The 27,998-nt window shown below is 36.9% G+C and overlaps 1 protein-coding gene across 1 annotated transcript; it reads left to right on the top strand.

Moving 5' to 3' along the window:
* Nucleotides 1-23: 23 nt before the first annotated feature.
* On the top strand, nucleotides 24-27,716 carry ttc3 (tetratricopeptide repeat domain 3). Its single transcript, XM_042499126.2, has 46 exons — nucleotides 24-163; nucleotides 2,041-2,120; nucleotides 2,205-2,250; nucleotides 3,713-3,869; nucleotides 3,980-4,061; nucleotides 5,369-5,422; nucleotides 6,259-6,391; nucleotides 6,670-6,755; nucleotides 7,336-7,430; nucleotides 7,722-7,784; nucleotides 7,977-8,031; nucleotides 8,291-8,453; nucleotides 9,298-9,328; nucleotides 9,417-9,507; nucleotides 9,801-9,831; nucleotides 10,331-10,391; nucleotides 11,135-11,219; nucleotides 11,574-11,726; nucleotides 12,196-12,276; nucleotides 12,492-12,601; nucleotides 12,695-12,821; nucleotides 13,495-13,617; nucleotides 13,701-13,802; nucleotides 13,899-13,991; nucleotides 14,083-14,147; nucleotides 14,377-14,516; nucleotides 14,973-15,293; nucleotides 15,887-16,162; nucleotides 16,246-16,289; nucleotides 17,243-17,293; nucleotides 17,380-17,459; nucleotides 17,548-17,703; nucleotides 18,758-19,355; nucleotides 19,463-19,531; nucleotides 19,910-20,059; nucleotides 20,686-20,825; nucleotides 21,755-21,823; nucleotides 21,917-22,013; nucleotides 23,138-23,238; nucleotides 23,332-23,416; nucleotides 23,496-23,597; nucleotides 24,229-24,428; nucleotides 25,271-25,385; nucleotides 26,406-26,531; nucleotides 26,805-26,897; nucleotides 27,418-27,716. Exons 2-46 carry the CDS (start codon nucleotides 2,052-2,054, stop codon nucleotides 27,526-27,528), a joined length of 5,280 nt encoding a protein of 1,759 aa, XP_042355060.2. The 5' UTR covers nucleotides 24-163; nucleotides 2,041-2,051; the 3' UTR covers nucleotides 27,529-27,716.
* The last annotated feature ends 282 nt before the right edge of the window (nucleotides 27,717-27,998 follow it).

The following is a 27,998-nucleotide window of genomic DNA, read 5'->3' as shown; positions in this document are numbered from 1 at the left end:
TATTTTTTATTTTTTTCAAAACGCCCGCCTCGGCCCCGCCCCTTCTTCCTGTTTGTACTGACGACACGAGGCGTCTACGTGATCAAATTTTAACTTCCGCATACTAACATGAACAGGAGAAGCGTACATCACTGTTAGGCGTTCAAATAACATTTATCAGAAGGTATGTGCCTCTTTATTAACTACTTTACTGTCACCGTGTTAGTTTTTAAATAGCTAAACAGTGCGCTAATGGTGACTCGGGTCGGTGTTGTTTCCGTCGCGCTATTATCAAAGTGAACGTGAACGTTGATTCGTAGCTATTAAACTTTACAGAGAACAACATGTTATATATAATAGGGCTGATAAACTAAAAAGACAACAGTTTAATGTTGTATAAAGTAGTTCCTAACTGCGCACACACGGTTTTAGCAATGTTACGCAGGTTAGCTTATCGGCTAAAAATGCTAGCGTCAGAATGACCAATAACGAGCAGCTCCGATATGTGACATCATTTCAGGGAGATTTTTGTTCTGAAAATTATTTAAAATAAAGTTTGGCAGCATTTTTTTCCCCAAAAGACAAGCCGAATTACTCATCGCCACTATTTTGTACAGTGTTTGCTGTCACGATCAAAACAGACTGTGGTAGCGTTTATTACACGACATTAAAGGTGAAAATGTAAATGTTATTGCAATGACTCAGGTGCCCGTTTGTTGCCTCTCCCTTTATGTTCAGTGTCCAACACACAAAATGTGAGTAATGCTACAGTAATGAAGACAAGCTAGTTGTTTTAAACTTGACCACACCCAGCTGCTGTATGTTGTGGTTTTAATGATGTAAAATATATGGAGGGCTCAAGTGAGGGTCGACCGATATTGTTTTTTAATTATAATAATAATGAAAATCTTTCTGTCAATACATAGAATTTGGAATATAACAATGTCCAACACAAATATGTGTTCCCTGTCAGTGTTTTACTATTGTATCTTATGTTTAGTGCTGCATTAAGTGTAAGTTACATTTTTACTGCAGATGTTGCAAATTTTAACTCCATTATATACAATTGGGTAGTTAAATATACGGCAATGCATCATATTCTGTAAGATCATCATTTGTAGCATCGCTGTCCTGCTGTAAGAACCATGTCTCTCTAAGTAAACTTTTCATGGTGTCGTTGAAACAGTCCTGTTTTCAGCTTTGTGCGGTTTATATTTCAGCTGTTCTAAGAGGTTTTTTTAAGGAGTTTATTTGGCTTGAGCTGCGGGAGAATTTTCTTAACACACAAAGGAACAAAAACATTCAAAATTACCACATCAGGAGATTTAAGGTTTTCACTCGATGGGAAGATGATGAAAACTTGTCTTAGAAGTAACCAAAACTGTTAGACAACTGCAGAGCTGTATCACACATGTTCTTCTGGTGAAATTTCATTCATCTCACAGGCTGATTTATGTGTACCACTTGTGGCATACTATATGTCACACTGCACAGCTCTGAAGCAGCACTATTGTCTTTTTTTATGTACTAACGCCATGCTTTGGACCGTTTGTTCCTCTCAGCCGCGACTCTTCATGTCGGAAGTTTCCTGCAGATTAGTAGACGCTTGAGACTGACTTCATTGTTTTGCAATGAGCAACTGTCATTAAAAATGTGCCAGCAGTGGTTAAACACTGAGAAACCAGTTCTCGATTCCCATCCCTAGTCTATTTTACATGTAGGAAAATCATGCGTTGTATATCTTTAAAGTGTAATGGAATATTCTGACTGTGGTCACTGGTTTCATTTCATTGTCAGATTGTAAGAAAATAAAACCTGCTTGTTGGCAGTAATTTGGTGCACTGTCATGTTTGCTTTTACGCTTGCCTGGTAATGTAATGCTTTCACATTAATGCACACTTTGCAACTGCAAAGTCATTCCACATTATTCCTTTGTGTGCTTTAAAAACCTACAAATTTGCTGAAATCAGACAAGATTTTGCAAGGTGAACATTCAAATGTAATTCACTGTTGCATTTTTTGTAGAATGGATTTGACTAATTCCTGCAAATATTCTTACAGATCTGGATAAAATGTCAGACTCAGAATCTGATTCGGACTATTGTGTTGACTGGGAGGAGCCCAGAGACAAAATGAGTCATGTAAGTTATCAATCAAAATAAGAGCATTTAGTCAATGTATTGTTTTCTGTATGTCTCTGATAAATTGTTTTCTTTCACCCTCAGACTCGTATGTCCACTGATAACACAGTTGTCGCCCTTCGCCCATCAGGTAAGGGACATAAAAGTTTTAACACATCATTCATATTATATCTGATGCTACAAGAATATGTTGTTAAGATTTAAGATTATTTTCAGAGTTGCTTAAGTTAATTGATTTTGCTGTTGAAACAATATAGTGTGATGTATTTTGTCATTGATCATGGGCAACTAGAAAGCAGCATGTTTTCACATATTGCACGATATTGCAAAAGACCATAAACACCTAAAACACGGCTGATTTTTGACAAAAGTTATTGGTTGCAGCAATGGGAAATTTGGGTCATTTATTTGCAAACACTGCCCACTTTTTTGTAATTCCTGACTGGATAAATAAATGCTGAGAAATTAAGTAATAGACTTACCTGTGGAAGAAAACGTAATATCAAAGAGTTTGTTTTATTGTACCTTGATAATGTCTTTGTGCAGTTTGAATTCAGTACAGTAACCTCTATGTAGAGGTGAACTTTTACACAGATTATCAGAACGCTGAGTTGTTGAAAGGGGAGCCCAGCCTAGCAGGGAGTCACACCTTAATTATGGGAATCATGGGAAGTAAACTTGTTCCAGAATCTCAGCCGCTCGCCCTTTTGTTGTTACAGTAGCAACACAAGACAATTTACATGTCAGTGTTACTTATCCAGGAAAAGTCCCAACTTGGGTTGCCTTTGGGCCTTGTAAACTGGATGTATACGAGCTTATGTTAATCTCCACGCCTTTTGGTCCTTTCAGAAAACATATGTACGAAATCCATGTTTTTAGGAGTCAAAATGTACAAATGGCTGTCTTTTTTCTGTGCTGCATAAATCTGTTGTCTTCTGAAGATTAAGATTCTTTTGTACAATTTGGACTTTAGCGAAGTTTTCTTTTCAGCAGAAGATTTCCCCCACATACCCTTTTTGAAAAATAAAAAGAGAAAATAGTGGGTTCTGCTGATGGAGCATCTCCTTATTGCTTTTTGTTTGTTTTTGTGTTTTAATACTAAAAATAATAATTAATAATATAGGATTTTATAGCCTACTGCCACTCCTCACTAGTTGGTTTGGGACAGCACTTAATTTAGCAGATACTCCTCATGAACGCTCAAGCTGAGTGGAAGTTGATAGGGAGAGGGTGTAGGGTGTGGTTTAGGAAAGCCCCGTGGCGTTCTGTAATCTACTCAAACATGAAAAACAGTCATGGCTGCCAGTGATGGAGTCGGTTAACAAATGTGATCCGGGAAAGCACCTGTGGTTGAAGTGACAAATGAATTGATAATGCCTGATCACAAATTCCCCCTATGTGATACCTCCAATCATAAGGATGGTAATTTGCATGACAAATAAAGAAGAAAAATGGCTATAATAATCATCTGCTTACATGATCAATTTGACATGCACAGACAGATCACTATAAGGGGATTTCACTGTAGTAAATTTTCTATGCTGTTTTCAGGCAAAATTAAGTTTTTGTGCTGCATTTTTTTTGTTTTTCAGAGGAGACTTTTGAACGATGGAGCTGTCTACCTCTAGAAACGAAGAGAGAAGCTGGACAGCGTTTGAAGATTTGTGCCTTCTGGCTTCCTATTCTGCTGCAGCGTGAGAAAAGTCCTACCGCAGACTGGGCTGTGCAAATAGGTCTAGTTGACTCAAAGTAGGTAGAATTATGAATTGTATCCTAATATTCTTTTAAATCCTCCAAATATAACACTCTCAGCCTTAAATGTTTAGACTGTTTAAGAGCTTATTACTCTCTCCTTCTAGTGACAGCGATGACCTGAGTTTGAAGCAGCTGAAAAAGATTGAAACGCTGGAAGCGATCTTCAGAGCCCTGGAGAGAGGAACTGTAAGTTTACTTGAGGTGTTTTCACACTAAAGGATTTTTTTCTTTATTTAAAGAAACCCAACTTTTTTATTGTGTCTTCACCACAAGAACTAGGAACGATTGTAGTTCTTAGAGAGCTATTTTGATGTAATTGTACAGCGATCGGACCAGATGTTAAATGTTTGCTGATTAGTGAAAAACATGAGCCAGAGCAGCACTTGAATTCCTCAGTATTTTGGATGAATTAGCCGCCTCGGATGGCCTCTTCTACATGACTTCAGGGTCCAACAATAACAGTCATTGTCAGGATTTTTTCCCCAGCAACCCAACACCAAAGAATAGTCACTTTTTTTCCGGCACAGTTTAGTGGGATTTCATACAGAGAACTCCAATTAATCATATTTCCTTGTATTTTGTATGTACTCTGTGTTAACACCTCAGTTTGAAAAGCAGGCATAGTGTATCATGCGCTGTTTCAATGCAATTGTAGGTCAGAATACAGGCTCACTCCACTTTCAGCGGCTAGTTTGACCACAGAGATGCTACTGACAGCTAAACATCTGATGCTGTCTTTCAAAGCTCATGTTGGAGAAGCACACGAGAAAAAGATTTGACCTTTCCTGACTGAGAAAAAGAATGCAGTCCAGCTAGCTGCCACTCGAAACTCTGGTCAGCCAGCTGACGCTGTAGTTAGAGTCAGGCGCTGGCAGGGTTAAGTCTTTAGAAGCATTGTCTGGAGAATTATTTAAAGTATTTTTTTGTGTGTGTGTGCGTGCGTGTGTGTGTGTGTGTGTGTGTGCGCATGTGTGTGTGTTTCTCAACAAAAACAGCAGCAACATATTTTTTTTTCTTTTCTACATGATATGGAAATGATGTTTATAAATTGCACCCACATTTCAGCAAATATTCTGTGTCGCATCATGAAAATTATAGAGCCCTACTATGCCAACTGCCAGTCCACTGACATCACTTAAATGTTTTTACTGGCAGTGCGGATGCAGACAGAAAAAAAAGACAATGAAGGTTGATACTTCTGGGGGAAGCTTTCCAGTGGGCAGTTTCTCTCAGGGGAGTCTTAAGAATTGATTGGTCCAAAAAAATGCCTCATGTAGAAGTTTAGTCACGTCCACAAACAATGGAGCCAGAGGAACTTCAACTGTGAATTAAAATAAAATTTAGGGTTCTTCTGAAAGATAATCTGAGTTTAATTGTGAACAGTATGTGAGATCAAGAATAGATTATTGGGTTTGACAGACATGCCATTTGTTTTTTGCCATTTTGGAATTTTTGCTTTTTTATCTAAACTGCTTTCTTCTTCTCTGTTTCAGCTAAAAAAGGAACAGTCGAAGCGCATTGTGTGGTTAAGCAACATGTTTAACTTGGTAAGTCTGGAGAAAGTGACTGTATGCATTGAATATGCAAAAGATTGTCTCCTCATAAGAGTAGAGGTACTTCAAACACCGTTTTGGTTATTAACATAAGACTTTTTTTTTTAAGATTCACCTAGATGTACTCTCAGTTACCCTTAAAAATAAAAAGTTTAGTACCTGACCCCGGTGATTACACACATGCTTTATGCCTCAGGTTGATTCTGCTGTGATTTAGGATGAGCCTAGACAACTGTAATTTTGGTTTTGTTCCTTTCATTTCGAGTCGTTGTTGCATATCAAATTTGTAACTGTATGTACAGTTGAGTTGTCTGTGCAGCTGTGAAAACGAAATGGAGCTTTTGGTTAAAACCATCATGTTGAGAACAAACACTAATATATCTAGCAGTCTATTTCAAAATCTCTGCAACGAGCCCTCCATTTATGAAGCTTCGTAAAAGAAGTTTATGGAGCTCTGTTGTAATTTTTGAGGCTGCAGTTTGTGCTGCTCTTCCTTTATTTTCAATGGCGTTTGTAGGTACAGTCCAATTCTATATTGTATCTGCGCAAGTATGACTGCTGTCAGTTAATAATGCATAAATATGATACACATAAATTCTGTGCTCTGAGGCACAGATTTTTAAATCTGAGAAAAACAAGGCACTGACGTCAGATTGGTTTTTGGTATTGGCAGAGAAAAGTGCATCCCTAGAAACAAGCTAAACCTAAATGCCAAAACTATCATAAATTAGAAGAAATACTTGTGTGTACTCTCATTGCCTCTGTACTGTTCAGTGGAGATAGTTGAATAATTCTCTGTTTGACAACTTTATTTGACTTTATGTCGTCAGCGTTCCAAAGAGGTTTTGGATGATGCGATGAACTGGTTGGAGTGGGCAGGAGAACCAACGATCCGGCGACGTATCATGGAACTCGGCCACCGACACATCTGCCTCTCAGCTTTGCACCTTATCTTTACAGAGTGTAAGATACATTAATACTATAGTTCACACACACTGCTGTAGCCATTCGTAATGTGTTTTGTGATTCGTATAAAGAGGAACATTTGTGGCTTTGGAAGTTGGTCAGTTTGCTTTTATACATTCAAAGAACAACATTTCGTATTTACAGAACAGGAATATGCAGTGTTTGATGAGCTGTGCAAACACTGAAGCTACATTTATTGAAAGTAGAAATATGATAGCAAATCGCAGTTGGTTTTAAAGGTAAATTAACAGACATTTCTCGTTCTCTTCAATCAGTTGCTAAGTATATTCAGGAAATGGGTTCAAACTTGGAGCGAACGATGAAGTCGCTAACAGCCCGACCATCTGACTATCAGATAGAGGTAAGACACAACAACATGATGTGATATAACACGTTTGCTTTAATAGGCATTTTCTATAACCTATACTTATTGTTTGCATACTCAAGATGTCAACAAAAATATTTTTGAAATGTAACAGTGCAAAAGAAATGTAATAATATTCAAAATATATATATTTTTGACACGTAGCACATATCAACAACAGAGCAAAGCGCAGTAAATTAAAAGAGTGCGTTGTCGAAGAAAGGAAGCTCTTCACAGGGGTATCAGATTTATGACACCGTAATAAAAATAGGATATTTCTTAAAAAAGCAGAGAACAGCTTCCCCTTTGATCCATAATCTTTCCATCTGTGGTGTCAAATTCAAAATGCTTCCTCACATTACTTCATTTATGGTTTGGTGTCGTGATTTTCCATCAGGTTCAGTTTCTCCATTTTCCCTAAAGCAACAACAAAAGCATTGTAAACTGATAAAGCAACAGAGCATGCAATGTGTTAGAGGCGCTTAAATTTGGACAGATAATTACAGCTTGAATATTCAGTTCTATCATGTTTGTCCTTAAATGTTTGTCTTATATGTTTGTCTTGTTCCTCATCTAGAAAAGTGAAGAAATGAAGAAAAAAGGAAATGACAACTTCCAGAAAAAGCAGTATGACGACGCTGTGAAGTTTTACTCAAAAGCCATCAAGTTTTAGTAAGTCAATATTGTAATATATTAAAAGTGTCTTTTTCTCAGATATCAAAATGGGTTTTATTTTTTAATCCGTGTAGTTGAATTTGGTTCATGTACAATAGGATATTTCTATTTTTGCTGTGACGGTCTTTTTCATTGATGTATGAAGGGGGCAGAAACACTTCAATATAACACAAAATTTGAAGATAAGTTTCAAAAAGACAGTATTAATTTCAGAGTGATTGTATTAGTTTGTGTAAGTGTAACAACTAAATTGGTAAATATTGTAATTTAAATTTTTTCTCCATGCAGTCCTGACAACCACATCATTTATGGGAACAGAGCGCTCTGTTATATCCGATCTCAGAAATATCTGTAAGTACCACTTACTCTGTAAGTACGCTCCTTTTGTTTTGTGAATATAAACTTAAAAGAAGATGTGAGTGAGTCTTTAGTACAAGTCCCATAATAGAACGAGAGTGAATTAAGAGCTTTTGTGGGAAATGTGTTTTACTGCTGGTGTTAAGACTTAGGAAATGTTTTAACTTTTTTTTTTTTTTTTTACAGAAAAGCGGTCGGTGATGGAAAACGTGCTACTCTGATAAAACCACTCTGGGCAAAGGTACTTTATCTCTTTTATGATCCGTTGACAAACATGTAGGAAAGCTCGACATGCAATGGAGAAAATAATGCAATGTTTAATATACAGAAGTTTGGTTGTTGGGTTGTTGCTGCATCGGAGAGGCGAGGTGAATTTGATAAAGATAGGCGTTGGTTTTGCGCACTTGATTTTTGTTGAGAGAACTGCTGTTGACTCAAGCTTTACTTCAAGTGTTGAGTTTGATGTTAATGTGTTTTTGTGGGTTTTTTTTTTTTTGCAGGGTCACTACCGCTACTGTGAGGCCCTGTTCTCCTTGGGAGAGTTCAAAATGGCCATTGAAGCCAATAAGTTAGCCCAGAGTCTTTGTAAGAACGACCAGGAGGGGATGAAAGACCTGGAACAGCAACACCAGAAATTCATCGCTGAAAGGCCGGACATCAAAGGTATTGTCACTCCACTCATGTCATGTTCACAGCTGCACTGAAATTCACATTTATTTGTCCAAACAGCATAAGTTTTTAAGTGAATTTGAAAATTGTAGGTATATTTAAAAAAAGGGTTTTTTTTTTACCTAGTTTGAACGTTTCAAGAACATGTTCCAACACGTCACTTGTCGTTCATGTAGTTTAAAAACTTCGACTTCAAGACTCCCAAAGCAGCAAATTGTGCTGTGTCAACAGTGCAGCGATCTGATGACTTTGACAGTTAACTTAGGATAAGCAGCCTCTCACCTGAAGGATGTCACATCCTCTTTAAAGCTTAAAAATCAAACATGGAAAAAGTTAAGGGAAAAAAACTACTTAACATCTTGAAGCTCGCTCACCTGGTAGAACGATCGCCCAATTTCCAAAGGCTAAGTCTTTGCTGCAGCAGCCACATATGTGATCAAACCCTCGGCCCTTTGCTGCAAGTCACACGTGCAGTGAGTTCCTGCGAGCTGTGAAAATGTCTTGTATGCTTGTGTTTTTCCTTTTCCTTTTTTTATAGTTAGTTTTGGAGAAATTCGTGTTTATTCATTATTTATTTGTTTATGAAGCTTGCACTTTAATGTGTTTTGCACTTGATGGGGATTGCATCCAATTTCGTTGTGCGTGTACAATGTCAATAAAGATATTATATTCTGTTCTATCCCATTTCTCTCCGCCTTTCATGCTTAGCTGCCCTTTTACGATAAAGGGCAAAAAAACCCCTAAAAAAAATCTTAAACTAAAAAAAAAGACCTTCATATTTTTTGTCGTGGAATAAAAATAACCGAATTTAATGTTTGTTTATGTGCTTTGCTTTCAGTGGGACATCCTAAGAAAACTCATAGTAAAAGGTAAGTTTGTGCTACCTGATTATGAACTTTGTGCAAACATGATTAAATAAATGTTGATTAACCTGTTAATGGTGTGTTGTGTTGACAGACTGGGCAGCACTAACCGAGCACAGGGAGCAGACACAAGAACACAGCCAGTAAAAGTTGTTAATAAGCCTGAACCTCCTCCACAAAATAAGGTTAGAAACATTGCCATTTTTCTGTTTACTAAAATATAAAAATAGTTAATCAGTTATTTTTTATCCCTTTATCCCTTTTTTAATTTTAAGTATTTTAGTGAAAGTATCCCTTCACCAAACCAAATAAATTTTAAAATTCCCCAGTGATGAAAATAATTGTTGCCCATAGTTTCGTCAGTGTGAACCACAAGCTTTATGGTAGTTTAGCAGACATGTAGAAGACACATTTGTTTATACACTGTGTTTGTGTGGCTTTAGTTGAAGTTTATTAGTTAATCTGTGTGTGTCGACAGGTCACAGATGTTAAATTGGAAAAGCAACCAGGTGAGTCTGTTTAAATGTCTACTGACTGAGTTTAGATTCTGGTAGCGTTATACAAACTATGTCATGTTTGTGTTTTATGTGTTCATATTTTTGTTTTTTACACTTGCTGCAATACAAATTACCCCTTGGGACAAACAATAAATTGAACTGAATTGAATTATACGAGCTGCTATTACATAATTGTAATATTACATTAACATTAGTTATGCAGTTTAAATTGTTGACACCTGAATAAATGTTTTTTCAGAAAGTGTACTCTGCTTCAGGGCTTATAAGCTGATCGACAGAAACACTGAACATTCATTGGCACCAGCTTCTCAATTGTGGGGGTTTTCTGCTGTTCTATGTTTTGTATTATAGTGAATTGAATTAGTTAAAGTAGATTGTTTGTATAGTGTCTTATATTGTTTCTGTATCAGTGAAGCTGAAAAAATAATCCAAATAATGGATTGGTGTTCATGACATTGAACTTCATGGATAATATTTTCTCTCTCTTTAGTGAAAAATGAAAAGACTGCACAGACAGAAAGCAGCACTAAAAACTCTAAACCATCAAAAAGGTGAGTGGAAGTGCTTTACTAATATCAGTGTTTTTATAAATCTCTTCCCTCTCTCTGCCCCAGATCATCATTTTAACGTGTGCAATTGATAATGTCGCAGCATTAAAACATGACACTGACAGATGACAGACGCAACAGCAGCACCGAAAAACACTGCGGTCAAGTCAGCTGTCCTGTTCTGCATCTTTTCAAGCCACTTTTGACAAAAAAAAAAGAACTGCGTCAAGCACATTTCCACGAATAAAACGTCCTTCAAATTTTAATAAAATTTCATGTGATAACTGTCAGTATGTTCATTTTTTGCAAATTTGGCTAAATATGATTAGTGCTTAAATTTTCTGAAACCCAAAACATCTTGTGTGATTGATCAAATTGGTCTGGTGTCCACTTCAGGTTTCTGCCTAAGAAAACTATAAAAGACTTACAAAAAGGATCTTTTTAAAGATTAGTTTGTCCTACAGCCCTGATTTTGAAAGTGGATTTCTTTTGATCAGATCTGGCCGTGCCACAAAATAAGGACACTAAATGGTGCTGTTAAGACGTTGTTTCTACTCAGTGTGAACAGAAAAACAATATCCTGAGTCCTGCTTCATCTGAGTTGGTTTATATGCTGCTTCCTGCGTTCATTTCATCGGCAACTTTGTTATCTCTTGTAATGATCCACCAAGCTCCAGTGAGTTTAAAAGCAGATGACGAGGCTGTTTTTCTGACTGTTAAGCTGATTTAAAATGTTGTGCTTCCAGTGAGGTTTCTTCTAAGACTGGGAAAGGAGAGTCCAGCACCACAGCGAAGAAAAAATCAAAGAATAAAAATCAGCGTGAAGAAAAGGTAATGCTGTGTTGAGGTTTGGAGTTCTGCTCTCGTCATTTGATCAACATGTTGTATCAGTCTTTTGTCATGAGTGTGGTGTTAAGACTTGTAAAGCTTCTCTGGTGTGGGTCAAAAGAAACCTCTGTTAAGACATGTAGCCGCACAGATCCTCGAGCATTGACTCAATGAGGCTATTGTTTGTCCTGCGTTGCAGAAAGATCTTATCAGTCTTTCACACGCTTGGTGGATGGAAATATGCTTTGTTTTAAGAGCACATTGATTTTGCAGAATGTCCAATTTGGCTTTGAAGTCGTAACAGTATGATCAAATGACATAAATGACCTTCTCTTTGATGTGTTTCTGTCTGTTCAGACCCAGAAGGTAGATGACAGTAAAGCGAGTGTGTGTATACAGTTGAGATCGATGGTGCAGGACGCACACACTGCTCTGACTGACCTCCGCAGCCGCAACGCAGAGCAAGCCTTTAGCCAGGCACTGGTCTTACTGGAAATCAACACACCAAAGGTAATCATATCTCTGATGTGTAAACATTATGTACATGACATGACTTTTAGTTTTTGCACAAATGTAAGTTGAGCTTTAAGAACATAAATCTAGATTTGGCTGCAGCTTTGTGGTGCTGTTTATGCGCACGTTTGTCCCACCTGTAACACCCAGTCAACAGTATTATAATCATGAATTCATTTTTTTTTTCGAAGGGAATTTTTGTAAAAATCTCTCTCTCACTCTCCATATCTTCCCTGTCAGTCTCCACCATCAGCTGTCAAAAACGGTTTTAAAAAAATGCCCCAAATGCTGTGATTTAAAAAAAAAAAACACCTAAAAAAACCTGTGAATATATTTCACATTGGCTGTGAAACATTTGGGATTAAAGTTCCTGTTCTCTTCGCAGACACCTACTCAAATGATCTGCAGTTTAAGAACCGTATCAGAGCTTACATAAGAATCATTAGTTTATCTCTTTTTTTTCCAGGAACTTGGACTTTCTACTGTGGATGTTTTGTTGTTGCTGTACGGTCGCGCATCCGCCCTGACAGAAATTGGACAGCCTGAGGTAACTTCAGGACACATGTTGGCTTGTTAGCTCTGTATGGCAACAGCAGTCAAGTTGGACCATTTCATGATGTTTATGTCTTTATAACCTCTACCTGTATTTGGGAATCAAACATCATGTCTTCATGTCTGTAGAGACCTTTGTACTCTTTTGGTCAAAGGAACATTTAAATTAACATCAAGACCTGTAAGTAAATCTCTTGTGTTGTTAAACAGGAACTTGGAGAAGCACAAAGACTTCTGGAGAAGATCAGATCATTTGAGGAGAGGACATTTCAGTGTCTGGTTTACTACGCCGTCGGAAGAGTTTATCTCAAAGAAAACAGGTACAGCGGCTTCTAGTCTTTACCATTTTTGTGTCATTGATTCACAGCTTTTGCTGTTTCAAATGCATGCTTCTCTTTTTCTTCTTCGGACAGGTTTTCAGTTGCTCTGGAGCAGTTTTTAGATTCCCTGCAGACCGTCAAGAATCAAGTAACTCCGGGTAAACTCACCTGGCCTTTAACAAAAGAGGTTGTCAAAGAAACACAGCCGGACTATTTCAAGGTAAGTTGTCCTTGTAGGTTTATATCAATTCCTAAATCTAGTTGCATGTAAATGCCTTTAAAAACTAATCATACGAAATTGGATCAGAATGTTTGGACACTCATTAATAGACTAAAAGGAAAAATAAAGAAATATGTGTTTACATTCCACTATGACACATAAATCATCAGTGGATTTTTTTGGTAGTTTTTGATCACTGGTGTGTAATTCAGAGTTTCTATGAAATTTGGATGGAATTTAATTTGAGTCATTCTCAGGTCTGGGTAAGTATAGAAAAAATAAGTGTGTGGAAAAATATTTGTTTCACTCTTCACTCCTACGCAGAGTTGCCCCAATGCCTGTGTATCATAGCCTGGAAAACAGCTCCGAATATCAGTGAATTGCATATATACATCTAGTGATTTGTACTCAGATGTCAAGTATGGTTTGAAAAACCTACTGAGAAGTCTGGAAAAGCATTGAATTTTAAAATGGAAAATGTCACTGAACTCTGATCAAGTTTGAGCGATACCAAATCCATTTTAACACGCTTATGCACGTGACTGAAATCTGAGAGTGCAAAACTTAAATGACTCATATGTTGATATGTTGATTCATATGTTTGTGTTAGACTACACTTTTTTATCTGCTTATTGGACTCATCTGACTTGCATTTTCTTTTTCTTTTTATTAGGAAGTTCTGGAGAGTGCTATAGAACTGTGCAAATTTCCTCCTATTCCTGATGCCATTTGTCGACTTGAGAAATGCCTCGGCTCTCCGAAAACTGAAATCTACTTCACTGACCCAGATTTTAAGGTAAATGGCACCTGTGAAACACAGCCACACATTATTCAGTGTTTTAATTAAACTATAATGACGTATATATCTGCTTTATGTAGGGCTTCATTCAGATATGCTGCTGTCAGAGATGTGTCGTTGAATACCACATCGCCTGCTGGAAGACCCTCAAGACATCATCTTTCTCTGAAAAGAATGAAAAGGTACAGATTTTATGATCCATGCACATGAAGCTAAAAGCCAGAGCTGTAGCATTTTCCACCTGCTTCTGCGTCTAAGTATTTATTTTTGTGTTGCAGGATTTCTTACATGAGTCATGTTTGACTCCGGACTGTGTTGGCCAGATCTGTGTAATAAAGATCTATGGTCCAACAGGCCTGGTGAAGTGTAAGGTAAGATGTTTCTCTGCAGGTGAAGCTAAAGAGTCACTGCGCTAAAGATTTACAAGATCAGTGTTGACCCAAGTCCCTCTTTTCTCTTTAGTTTGAAGTTGCCATAACCAAACCACAAACTCCGAAGAAACCCAAAGTGAATCAGAAATGTACAAGGTAAGTTGAGTACAGTCATGCTGGTGTGAAATTGTAAAAGAAACATTAATTGATTTAATAAGGCGCTAATAGCCGCTGGCTCTGCCACCTCCATGTTGAGTATCGTGTCCAAGCAACTCATACACTCTCTCGCAACTCACTCACATAGAGCGCCTTTAAAGGGTCATATACTAATTGACAAGGACTTGATATCTAAAAATCTGCCTTTTTCTCTGTTTTTGATTTTCAGTCTGAAGAAGTTGAAATCCAAGGAGGAGCACAGGCTCAAGAGGAAGCAGCATAAACAGTCATTTCAAGAAAAGCAGGTTATCAACGATGAGATCCTGCAGCAGAAAGACTCAGACTCAGCAACACAGAGTCAACAGAAAGGTAGTGCTCCTTACATCGTCAACATTTTCTTAACTGTCTGGAAAACTTGCGTACAAGGTAGATTTAGTTATCATTTTTTAAATGTAGTTTAAAAAAAAGATAAAAATTTGTGCTTAAATCCTGCTACATCTTTGAGAGTCGAAGGAGGAGTGGCCTGTAATAAAGCCTGGAGCCTAGAGTCTGTAATATCTAATCACTTAATATTTCATACATTTTTGTACCTATAATAGATCTTAGACATACATACTACATATTGCAGGATCCAGAGCTATGATGTCTGTATTGATTCTTCTTTTATCTAAATACAGGTTGCTCTTGCTTGCAACTTGCTCTTAGTTACATATTTCTTTACTCAGCTCTTGGGCAACACATTTGTTCACTGTCAGCCAGCAGTTAGCTAAACTACAGCCTAAAAAATGTGTCAGTCACCTTTTTTTTTCCCCGCTGTGTTTTCAGCCTGGTTGGTGTACAGGGATCGAGTTCTTCTGCAGATCAGCCAGAACTTGGAGCTGCTAAGACAGGAGAAGGGCCTCCATGTGTCGGCCCTGATCGGTAGCCTCAAGCCATGGTTGGAGCTGGACTCGTCGAGGGGGAACCAGGTAGCCGTGAGGATACTGAACTGGCAGCAGGAGCAGCTGGAGACTCTAAGTCAGGCTGTCGAGCTGCTACTGGAGAGGAAGAACCGGGTTTGGGCTCGTGTCCTTATCCAAGTACTCAGTTGCTGTCTGGATATAAATCCTAAACTGAACAAATGGGCGTGCCAGCTCAACAATGCAGGTCAGCATTTATCATGTCACTCTAACATACAGTATGAATCCTCACTGTTAAATTGCTCAAAGAATATGAAACAGAAAACATGGAAGAAACCTAATGGAAGTCTGTCACTCGGGTGGTGGATTCACTTTGAAGTTCACTTTGGCATTGATCGAGGGCTGGGGTCAGCAACCTTGCGCACGCATACAACTATTAGCATGCAGTAGCTTCACTAACAGCACACTAACAAGAATAGTGATTAAACAGTGAAAAAGTGCAGCAGACAATTGATTTCACATTTCCACAGTATTTAACATCGCGCTTGATGAGAGCATGAATGTGAATCACATACTGCATTTAGCAGTCGTGACAAGATACTGAGATTTGACTGTCAGGGAGGAGGTCTGCTGCTCAAAACAGATGCTTCAAACAAAAACGGTGGCATGACATAGTTTTTATGGAGCCGTTTGAGGTGTAAAGGATTGACGTTATATTGATGTGGCAAACTGATAAACAAGAAACTTTAAAAATGGCACTTCATCTCAAAAAGGTTGCTGACCCCTGATCGAGGAGAACACATACACTACACTGACCCACTACTTTCTGCTTTTTTTCAGGTCTGAATGCTTCCAAATCCTTCATTGACCGTTATGGAGAGCACTTGGAGCAGCTGGATCTGAGTTTTCTGCTCAACTTTGGCCCGTTGCAGGACGCCATTATAGAGAAACTCGGCACTAGGCCGGAGCTTTTTTCAAGCATTGGCTTATCTGTGACTGAATACCTAAAACAAGCCTCACCACATGACACAAGACTCTTTATCTGGACTCTGGAGGAGCATAGGGACGAGTATGTCTCCTGCCACCCTATACTGGATGAGTATTTTGATATGATGGGTACGTATATTCACCTTTACTAACATTTGATCTGAAGGCGTTCATTTGTTGTTCATGATTTTATTTCCAATATTTTGTTTCAGATGGACATTGTTCGGTCTTAAAAAAGTCTGATGAAAATCAAAATGTAAGTCTTTAGAAAGTGAAGTAAACTGAACTGACTAGTTGGACATTTTGGGAAATAAATCCGTGCAGTACACACAAAGCCAGCAGCTTGTCAGTGAAGCTTAACCTAAAGACTGGAAACCAATGGAAACAGCTAGCACAGGGCATCTGCAGGTTTTTAAAAGTCTTAAAAGACATTAAATTCAATCCCTAAAAAGTCTAAATTTCACTTACAAAGGTTTAGATTTTTTTTTTCTTGCATGGTTTTGGAAGCTTAGTGTCTCATAATGGGCAAGTGCCAATTTTAGCAATAACTTGAATTAATTATTTTTCAATCACTTAATCCACCCATCAATTTACTGTCGCTTCTCTGAATCTAGGTCAGGTTACTTCCAGGAAACTGCTTTTTGCAGCTCGTAAAAGTAGTAGTACAGCTGCCGTCTGCTCTCTTCCTGGTGAGGTGGTCTGTAGCGGTGGGAGGAGAAGCAAGGGGCACACTGATTCGAGGCTCGAGTTAACGTTAGTTACATAATCGTCAACTTGAAACCCTCGCTGTGAGCCTTTGTTTCTGGTTAGCTGAGGCTAAACTAGTAGCAAAGTGTTTTCTCCATCTCTGAAAAGGTTTGTGGATACTGACTGTTTTATTTTGTTTATTGTCAGACCCTGTGATTAGCCCAAGTCTCCGGTCCCGGCCTAGATTTTTAAAAGCCTGAAATTGAAGATTAGGAAGCAGAAGTCTAGTTTTCTCTGAAACTACTGGAATTACAACATTCTCAGAGTTTATTATGGGGATTTTGCTCACTGACGTTAAAATTAAACTGCCTACTCGAGCTTTAATTTGTACAAAACCGAAGTGAGAGCCTATAAATAGTCAAGCACATAAGTGTATTTCCCAAAATGTAAATCTATTCCATTATAACATGTTTTAACCATGTGGATCTGGCAGTTTCCTCATTCAGTTGTTTTTAATTTCAGAATTCTCCTATGAAGAGTCGAGGCAGGAAAAAGAAACAGAAGGAGCCAAAGGTCAGTAGAAGTCTGATTGTTGCTTGTAAAGAGGAAAAAGTCTTAATAGTGTCACTCTGAAGTGTTTTCTCTTATGTTCCTCTCAGGGTGTTATTGTTTTGTCTGGGATGAGGGGCATAACTCCAAGAGATGAGTGGGAACAAGACTTTTTTGAAGATGACTCTTTGTAAGTTACATCCTCCACATATTTTATTTATATCTATAATAATTATAATGATAGCTATTTTTATAACGTTGAGATTTGGTGTCAACAGATCATTCCTTCACCCCGGTGATCCGTTCAGTGTGCCAAGTCACCTTCGAGAGCAAGTGGCTGATTTTGAGGACCAGTACAACACCACCAGACACAGAGCACACTTTAAAAGCATTTTGGACAACAACCCCGACCCAACAAAAGAGAGTTTGTATGAGTAAGTACAAGTGGAATAATTTTGAGATATATAATATTATCATTTTCTGCTACTTTATACTTCTACTCCGCTGGATCTGACAGGGAAATACTTTATCTTTATCTACTTCATCTTTTACTCCACTACACTGATATTAATTATACTCTTTACATATAAAAACTAGGGTTGAGTCTATTGTGAAATTCTGTGCCGATACCGATTTCTTTGTTATTATGCGGTTGTTTATACTTTTTGTTATTTATTTCCTTTTTGTGACAGGGAAACAAAGTAATCTGTACTAATAATTGACTGTTTAAAGTCATTAAGCCCAAAACTTCAGTGATAAAAATGTATGAAGCAATCTTAAGTATAAACTTTCACTTAGAAAAAAAAAACAAAACAGCTTCAGGGCCTGTTGTAGCACACCTGATTGCGGAGCCTCCTCATGTACAGAGGCTGTGTCCTCACCGCAGCGGCCATGGGTTCAACTCCAACTTGCGGCCCTTAGCTGCATGTCATCCCCTCTCTCTCCCCCGTCCACTTACGCTGTATCCAAATAAAGGCAAAAGCTAAAAAGCTAAAGAAATCTTTCTCTCTCTAAAAAATACTTCAAAACCTTTTTAGTATTTATAAACTATCATGATCTTCTCTGTAATATCTGTTTTATATTGCTGTCTTTAAAAAAATCAACAAATTTCCTCTTCAAACACAGAATTTATTCAAGTTTTTTGTCAAAAACTAAATTTTACAATATTACACAAATTTCATCTTATTTGCAGATATGACAGTCAACAAGGGGTATGTTGGCTGACGCTGATGTTCAGCTAATAAATTGGTGCACCCCTAGTGAAAACATTCAATAAACATATATATATATATATATATAATGTACATTTGTTACACTGCCTCTGTTTTTGGCCTTTTTGGCTTTTTACTTGCAACATCTACAAATATATAAAAAACCAAATACTTGGAATAGTGGGTTTAGCTGCTAGAAAAGCAATGACGATGCATACGATAATCTTCATGCATATTCTCCTCTTTGATTTGAATATTTGGATGTCTCTCTGTGCAGCTACTTTGCTCAGATCTTAGAGGAGCATGGTCCGCTGGTTGCTGATGACCCTCTGCTGGTTGGTGAACTGGTGAATTTTCCCGCCGAGGCTCAGCAAACGATCCAAAAATCAGGCGGCTTCGAGTCCTTCCTCCTGGAGTCCCTTCGCTTCATAAAGATGGGGCGGTGTATCGGCTTGACTAGGCACGCCGTCTCCCTGCAGCAGGCCGGACACGGAGCCTGCCTGGACGACCTGGATGAAATAGACTCAGACTCTCCTGATTTTGTTGCTGGTCATGATCCTGCTTTCACAAGATATCTGGGCTGTTATTCATCAGCACAGACTGAATTCTGTCCCGTCCTCCCAAGCGATTATTTATTTGACCCTCAGCCTCCTCCATTTGGCCAGTCAGCTAGTGGAGTAACTCTAAATCAACTGAATGATCCATTATACCTTTGGGCGAATGGGGACAGTCAACAGCATGCCTACTTTTTACCTGATGACTTCGGGGAGCTGGATCTACCTGCCACTGACGGTCATGGGGGACTTTTGGAAACTTCTTCGGTTACTTCAAGGACAAGTGAAGAAAGCCCTTTGAAGAAACACGCAGAAGTTCAGGTCAATAACTTGACTGATTTTTAAATACATTAGATGGAATATGTAAAACGTAAGTGACTGCTGAATTGTGTGTAAAATTAAAATGCTGTTTTGTTTCGTTCTCTCAGACGTGTCAGGAGACCATGAGGAGCGTAGCGGTGAATACAGAGATGCACGAGCGTTTTGAGAGCTGCCAGGTTAGTTCCACATAGCTTCGTCTGTTACCTGTGACTGTTAAAGTGGCGGCGGACTGATACTGGAGGTTTGACACTGATATTTATTTGAATTTTTGGACATTAATCTGATTACAATTTTCTTCGTTTTTTGAAATCAACAAATAATTTTGACATCTGTTAAATTTTTCTTTTATTTGTGTTTTGTTTGATCAACTTAAAAATGAACTGTTCTCTGGTAATGCCGTCAAAATTATTGATTCATATTGATTCTGAATATTTGAAACATTTTCAAAACTCATTTTCCACAGTATTGGAATATCGATATAGATAGTAGATGTTTCCGGTTGCACCTTTAAAGAGTTTTGTTGTTGACCGTTTTTGGCGTTGTTTGTTCTTCAGGGCGACATCAATAAAAAATTAAAGACCAACAAGGAGTTGGAGCAGAAGATTATGAACATGGAGAGGGGCTGTGACAAAGTCAACCTGAGACACAAAGAAGACATTGCTGTTCTCGAGGAAGACGTTCAGAAGATCAATGCCAATATACAAGTAGGTCCATACACCGTTATAATTACAGTAGATTTATAGGATTATATAAACCTTTATTGTTCCCCAGAGGAGGAATTTTAGTTGTTGCTGCAGCTCAGTGAAAGAAGTAATCACGGATAAATAGTGAAGGCAAAAAAATTATCAAAGAGGTATATAAAAGTAAAAAAGAAGATATCTTAAATTTCTTTTAAATTTGTATATTTTTTTTCTAATGCACCTGATGGAATATCATTCAAACTGGTGTATTATTTAGTTAGAGTGGCCTTTATCTGTTTTTGCAAATTAACTAATATAAACAGAATACATTAGACTTATATATCATGAGATTACTGATATTAAATGGAAATATAATTTACATATATTACAGTATATAATGTAATAGATTACACATTAACATAATATAGTATTGGTCATAAGATATTGTACAAGGCAAGGTTAAAGGTATTAATATATTCTAATAATAGGTTAGTAAAGCAATCTGAAATAAGATATGAAATATAATATTGTATAGTATACCCTAAATAATTAAGTATAACATAAGTAAAAGTATAACAAAAAATATATGTAAAAGGTGATGAGCTGAATTATGATAACTTAAGTGTTAACAGATGTTTTCTGTCATCAAGGTGACCAAAAAGGAGCTGGCGCTGTTCCAGCAGAAACTGGAGGAGGAGGTGAAGAAGGACCAGAAGGAGAAGAAAGCCAACCAGGAGGGACTGAAGTCTCTGAAGCTGGAGATAGACGAGCTGGTGGAAGAGCAGGGGAGGTGAGACTGAGGCTGAAAAGTAACGAAGTACAATCACTCAATTACTGTGCTTAATTTTTGAAGTACTTGTATTGGAATAAAGTTGTGATATGAAACAGACCAAGCAGCGGAGAAGTGCAGCCTGCGGTGAGCTGCCAGACAGTGTCCATGGAAAGATCGCTTCAAGCTGTGTTAGTTTGATTCTGTGTGTGGCCAAACTAAAAGCTTGAAATAAGTTTTATTTTTAACTTTTAGCAGTGAGTTGTGGCCAGAGAATATCTGCAGCCAATCAGTGAGCAGTCCTGTGACTCCTGTGACATGTTGACCTGTGTAACAGAGAGATTCGTCTCGCCTTAAAACACACAAACAGCAACAAACTAATTATTTCGGCGAGCCACACCGCGCCCCCTGCTTGGTTTGTTTCCGACATAAAGCAGAAAAAAATGGAAGAAGAGAATATTACACTTTTACTCCACTGCATTTATTTCATAACTTTAGTTCCTACATATCTGAATGTTTAGTAGATTGACACAAAACATAGTCAGCCCAAAATTAGGATGTATTACTGTAGATCAAGATGCCCAGTGGTCCAAAAAGTAATTAAAAAAACAACGCGTCAGTAATTACAATCCAGTAATATAATGTTTAACTATGTATATGTGATGGGCCTTTTGGTACTTAACGTGTATTTTGAAGTGCAGAGTATTTCTACACTGTGGTTTTTACTACTTTTACTTAAGTGAAAGAGCGGAGTACGTTGATCACTTCGGACATTTTTGTCCCGATTTATTTATTTATTTATTGCTTTCATTTTTTTTTTTTTATTATTGAAGCATCTCAGTTGGTAGCTTGAACCTAATCTTGCATTCTTGAATCATAAATGTTGCTGCATCTTGCTGCTGCTAAAAACACATTTTTTGTTTGTTACTTTCTTTTTTTCCTGTCTGTAGTCTTACCCATAGCATCCGAGAGAAGAAAAGCAGCTATGACACAAAGTTTCATGATTTCATAGAGCTGAGGTAAGTTGTGAGCAAAGACTTAAAAATGAAGCATAAAGTAAAAGACTTCCAGATTGTTTTTGGTAACTTCTTTTCCTCTTTTTTTCCTCTCAGCAACCAGTCAGCAGCTGAGAAGATGAGTCTAGAGGATGAGATCAAGCGCTGTAAGGCCTTGTTTAGCTCAGTGACCAGGAGGTCTCACGCAGCTCAGGTACGTCTCATTTTTTGATCCCAGTCATACTCATATGATTAAGTTGGTTCTCACCTACATATCTCTACATTGTGCTGTGTAATGCTTTGTTGCCCCCTCCAGTTGAAATATAACAATAAAAAATGATGAATGAATATAAATATGGTGTAGAAAAAATATTAGATATAGTTCAGAAAAATATGATGTAGGAAAAAATTAAAATTTGTGCTAAAACAATGTTAATATTATGCAGAAAAAACAAGTTGCAGGAAAAAAGTACAGAAAGTATAAACATAATGACAAAAAAATATTTAAATATGCTGCTGAAAAAAATAAATGATGCAAAAAATATTTAAAATGGTACATACAAATATTTAACATGGTGCAAAAATATCAGATATGAAAAAAATTACCAAATATGGTGCAGAAGAAGTAGATATTTTTCAGAAAAAATATTCAATATATTACTGTGTAGAGAAATATTTAAAAAATCACTGCAGAAAAATATTAAATATAGTGTAGAAAAATATTGAGAATGGTTCAAAAAATATTGCAGAAGTGCAGAATTTTTTTTTTTTTAAATATTAAATTAATCGCAAAAAAATGTTAATATATTGTGGAAAAAAGGAGCCATGCAGAGGAATACTGGAGTGAATGAAATGTTTGTAATAACCGCCATCTTTGATCCAAAAATATTCAAATTAAAAAACTCTTCTAAAATAAATGTACACTAAATTTAAAATATTTCACACCTTCTTTTTTTCAGCATATTATATTGAATAAAATGCATGCAGGAAGTGTGTGGGTGGGACTGGTATTCATTTCCACTGAAACTTGTTTAATTAATCACATTAAATTCACAATATGTAAAACAGATTACAGGAAAGTTTTAGCAAATATGCAGAGACAGAAGAAAATGGCATTGTTGTATCCATTGTAATTCTGCTGTGTCTTTAATTCTATTAGAAATATCAAAGTATTTTGAAACATTTCATTGCATTTATCAGTAGAAGAAATGGGTAAAAAAATGTTATTATTAAGATAAACTTACTTTGCTTTTCTTCTCAGCTTTTCTGTGCTCAGGTTGGAGTTACTGTTCATCAAGCTCAGTAAATTACTTAACCTTCATTGTTTTGCTCTTCAAGGTGTCAGTCGTGGAGAGCAGTCGTCAGGGTTTGTACGGCCTCTACAGAGAGCTGGCCAACGGCAAGGCTCTGCTGACCAAACTGGACAAAGCACTACACAGGTTTATTAAAGAAGAGTGAAATCACACTTTTTAATGAGACGAGACCAGCTGGTGTCAGACTTATTCATGTTTGATGTCCTTCATCCCCTCCAGATATCCAAACCAAGAGCTGGAAATAACTCGAAGCAGCTGGAGAGTTAAAGTACAAGAAGTTGAAAAGAAAATCGCCGCCGCGGAGGTAAAAAATCTGACAAATAGACGTCAAAGAAGAGGACTCGTCTGTATGATATGAGACTTAATCTCCTTTTGTTTCACAGGCTCGTTACAAGGAGCAGCTGGATCAGGTGAAGAACGGCGGAAGAGTCAGTGAGCTGCCTCCAGTCGCCACCACCAACCAGCCTGAACCTGCAGCTGCACCAGTAAGACACTTAGACCAGTCTAACCAGTACAACATATTATCATTATTTATTAACAATTATTTCAACTTTTCTGTTTTTATCATCATAGAAGAAAACCTTTGAAGTTATTTTTTTATACACAATTCAGATTTTTTGCTTTTTATTTTGTGAAATCTGATGAAAAAGCATGTCTGATTTTTGTAGATGTAATTGTAATGACACAATTTCAATCCTTAATATAATACTATTGTTTAATGGCTTATATAACCTTTTATCTTAGGTTATACACATTTTAGAGATATAAATTATTTGAAGATACTCCAAAAAATCACATCCCAACAAGCAAAAATACCAGTGTAGGCACTGGTGGACCATTTCTATTGCAGTGTTCAAAGGGTTAAAGTCCTTAAGATGTAACTTTTTGTGTGATGGTGAATTAAAAGATTTTAAAAAGATCAATAAGTGATTAAATAATAAGTGAAATATAATCACTACTACTGCTATAATCACTACTGCTACTACTGCCCCATCTACTACTATTACCGCAACTACTGCTGTTTAAGAAATTAGAAACAATATAAAAATCACTGATAATTTACCAGTAATACCAAAGTAAATGTAAACTCTCTCCTGTCCTCTGATGATGTTGCAGCTGTTAGCAGCAGCCAAAGAGTTCGCTCCTCCATCTTTGGCCTCACGCGGTGCTTCTCCGATCGTCCACCCGCCTGCAGCTGAAGCATCGGCCGCTCCGCCTCAGCATAAAGCTCCGACCAGGACGCCGGAGCCTTCGCACAACACGGTGTTTGACAAAGCCATGGAGCGCCTGACCACCATGTTCCCTGACTATACCAGGTAACACTGAAATGTTAACTCTGCATCAGCTGTTAAAAAAACTTCATTTTTGTCTCACAATTTGTGTATCAGGTTGGTTTCCTTTTTTTCAGTGTTTAGTATTCCCTACTAGAGCCAAATTGATTTATCAGACATTAGTTTTTTGCAGATATATTGTTATCTTTGTATTTGTAAGCCTATAAGCATTGATGGAAAGTATATTTACCCAAGTACTGCACATAAGTACAATTTTAAAATACTTGTTCTTGAATCGTTTATTTTCAATTTTAGGGTACTTTATACTTTTACTCCACATGCAAAATATTGCTCTTTTCTCTCCACTACATTTATTTGACACTTACAGTTACATTAAAAAAATAATAGTGTGCTTATACTTTGCTACACAATCAGTAAAGGTTTAATCAGTTATTGTTGGTTATAAATTTTGTTTTGACCAGCTCATCGATTATACAACTATCGTTGCAGCTCTAAAAAAGATTCACTGTTAAATCCGTTGTTTTTTAAAATTACGGTACGTCCTGCTTAGCATATATCTTGGTCATAATAAGTAAAAACAAAAATAAAAAATGTTTTGTTATATTTTCTAAAAAGAAAAAAAAACTTGGCAGATATATTTTGTACTATCAGGCTCTAAAATCCAGTATGTGTTGGGCTTTACTTGTCAAATTCAAGCAAGTTGCTTTTTTGGCAATTTTTTTTTTTTTTTTTCTACACATCATACCTTTTTATTTATATATTAATTTGCTCATTCTTGTGAAGTACAAAGAATGGAAGCAAACAAAAGGACAAACTGAGCATTTAAACTGAAGAAATAAAAATGGACTCTGTGTTTGTATCTTCAGATCAGACTTGTCGAGGTTTGTTCAGGAGCTGCGCTCATCCAGCGGTGGAAGCCTCAGCAACATGGCGTTGCAGGATATGGTCGGCGGAGTGACACAGCTCATCCTGGACCATCAGGTAGTTATTTTAACAGAGAGATTTGGATCTGATCTCTTACAGACTCGGGGGAAATAATCCCCCAATTTGATGTGCATAAATAAACCAGACCTGATTAGAAAAGAATAAACCATATTGGACAAATATAAGACAGCAGCTCATTCTCTAACAGCTGTCCTATCCTGTAAGAGATATTTCAAGGATAAGATATCAAATCCTTGAAGCATTTTTCTTTAAAACATAATTACTCCCATTAAAGCAGTTAAAAAAAATCATAATTACATATTTGAAATTATGTTTCAGAATTAATGTAATTTCTAAGCACATTTTCAGATGTTTTCCTGTTTGTTTATTTTTTGTAAACTTTTTAAAACTCAATTTATGTAATTTTCTTGTATGTTTTACGAAACTAACTTATTGCTATTTTTTCATCTCTTCTTTTGCTGTTTATTGTCTTCACAAATTCAAATCAAGCCAATTTTCTCAGTTTTCAAAGTGTTAAACTTGTGCTTGAAGAGCACTCCGCAAAAACCGTAAAACTGACTGAAAACGTGCAAACTTAACAATTTATAGGCTACAAGCACCTGACAATTAAACAGGTCAGCTTGGCAAAAACAAAACGAAACAGATTCATCCGACAGTAAAACAGATGAAAGAAAAATAGCACACAATAATTAACAGTAAAATAGACAATCAGACAACAGGATGACAACAAAGGGTGAAAATTAAGTGGTTTTATTGCAAATAGTAGATGAAATAAAATGAAATATTCCCTGTGTGAAAATATTGTGCTGTTCTGAATTTATATATATATATATATATATATATATATATATATATACATAAATAACTTTCTCCCCCCATATTATAAAATGTACTTTCCAGAAAAAATATTGATAATCTTGTGTCTCATGTTAATCTGTACCCGGCCGGACACAGAGGTTCCCACTCAGGTCTCTGTTTGGCTCTGTGAGGACCTCTGGTGCTGATTATCTCCGTCATTTGTCATCTGAGAACACTTCATTTTGTTTTTCCTCCCAGGAGAAGCTCAACGCTGCCAAATCAAACACCGTGGGACGTGGGAGTCCGGCTCAAAATGCCACCGCGCCTTTTGTCATCCCAGCGTGGCAGTCACTCGGACACCAGAGAGTCACACACCCCAACGCAGTAAGTCCAAAAATCATCTGTTAGAAAAGTTGTCACTTTTATTTTCTTTTACTACCTGTTTACAAATCTGTATATACTGTATACATGTATTACTTCTCATTTCATATATGCATTTACTACATCCTTGTTTACATCCCAGTTGAAGCATTTTTCCATCCCAATGTACGCTGAAGAACAAGAACTAAACTCTGTGTGTGTGTGTGTGTGTGTGTGTGTGTGTGTGTGTGTGTGTGTGTGTGTGTGTGTGTGTGTGCGCGCACGCCTTGGATTCAGCTGAATGCGGAGGATCCTTGCATCATCTGTCATGAAGATATGAGTCCAGATGACATCTATGTGCTGGAATGCAGACACAGCTTCCACCTCAAGGTGAGCAGAGATACTCTCCAGATGTTGATAAATAAATAATAAATAAATAAAGTATAACATGCTGTTCTGTGTCATTTATGACATACTATACTACACTTTTAAGGATTTTTATGACAGGCTATACTGTGACATTGTGTGATTTAATTTTTTTTGTTTTTGACATGCTACATTATTATTTTTTTAAAGAATTAATGGTATTTGCAATGGTATATGCTCTTTAAAAGACTTTTAAAAATTATGATTTTTTATATTATTTCACTTTTATTTAATATGACCCCTTTTTTCTTTAAAACATTCAATAATGACATACTATACCATGGCTTTTTTTTATGACATTAGAATTTGACTTTAAAAAAATGATGTTTTTGATAATTTTTTAGGGACATACTCTAACATTTTAAGGAATTTTTGGACAGCACACATTACTGTGACGTTTTCAATGGTGTTTTTGACGTCGTCATCTTTTCAGATGACATGCAGTAGTATGAACTCTTAATGTCTAGCATTTGTTTTTATTCAGTGCATAAGGTCGTGGCTGAAGGAGCAGAGCACCTGTCCCACCTGCAGAGATCATGCATTGCTGTCTGAAGATTTCCCTGTGCTGCCTGGGAGAAAGCGCCAAGCCCTGTGATGTCTTCACCCAGTCTCAACACTCCTTTTCCTCAATATCCCCTCAATATACCCTTCACCACTCACATGTGTGATTTTTTTCTTTTTCTTAAATATGTGATCTTTTTTTTTCTTAAATCACAGTTTTTTTGTACCCTGAAAAATGTTCAATCAGGCGATTTATATTTGAATAAACATGAAATAATCTTGCCTTAGTGATCAAAATTTTTGCTTTTCAAACTATTAAAATCTTTAATAACTGCCCTTATTATCGATTTCTGCGAGAAGATATCTCAAAATATTTACTTAAAAATATGTTATTAAATAAAAAATATTAAAACATAATAGATTATACAATTTTTTAACATACTATAGAATGGGGTTTTTGATTGTTTTTGCAAGATTCTATGCTATGCACGCTATTTTGTGCTATTAATGGCTGTTTTCAGCTTTTTACCAGGACATGTCATATTTGACATTTTGCGCCTATAG

The sequence above is a fragment of the Plectropomus leopardus genome, chromosome 15 (genome assembly GCF_026936395.1).
Source record: "Plectropomus leopardus strain MGB_pleo_1.0 chromosome 15, ASM2693639v1, whole genome shotgun sequence".
In the NCBI taxonomy this organism is placed as follows: Eukaryota; Metazoa; Chordata; class Actinopteri; order Perciformes; family Serranidae; genus Plectropomus; species Plectropomus leopardus.
The sequence above is the reverse complement of the archived record's forward strand: the minus strand, read 5'-3'. Positions and strand labels throughout refer to the sequence as shown.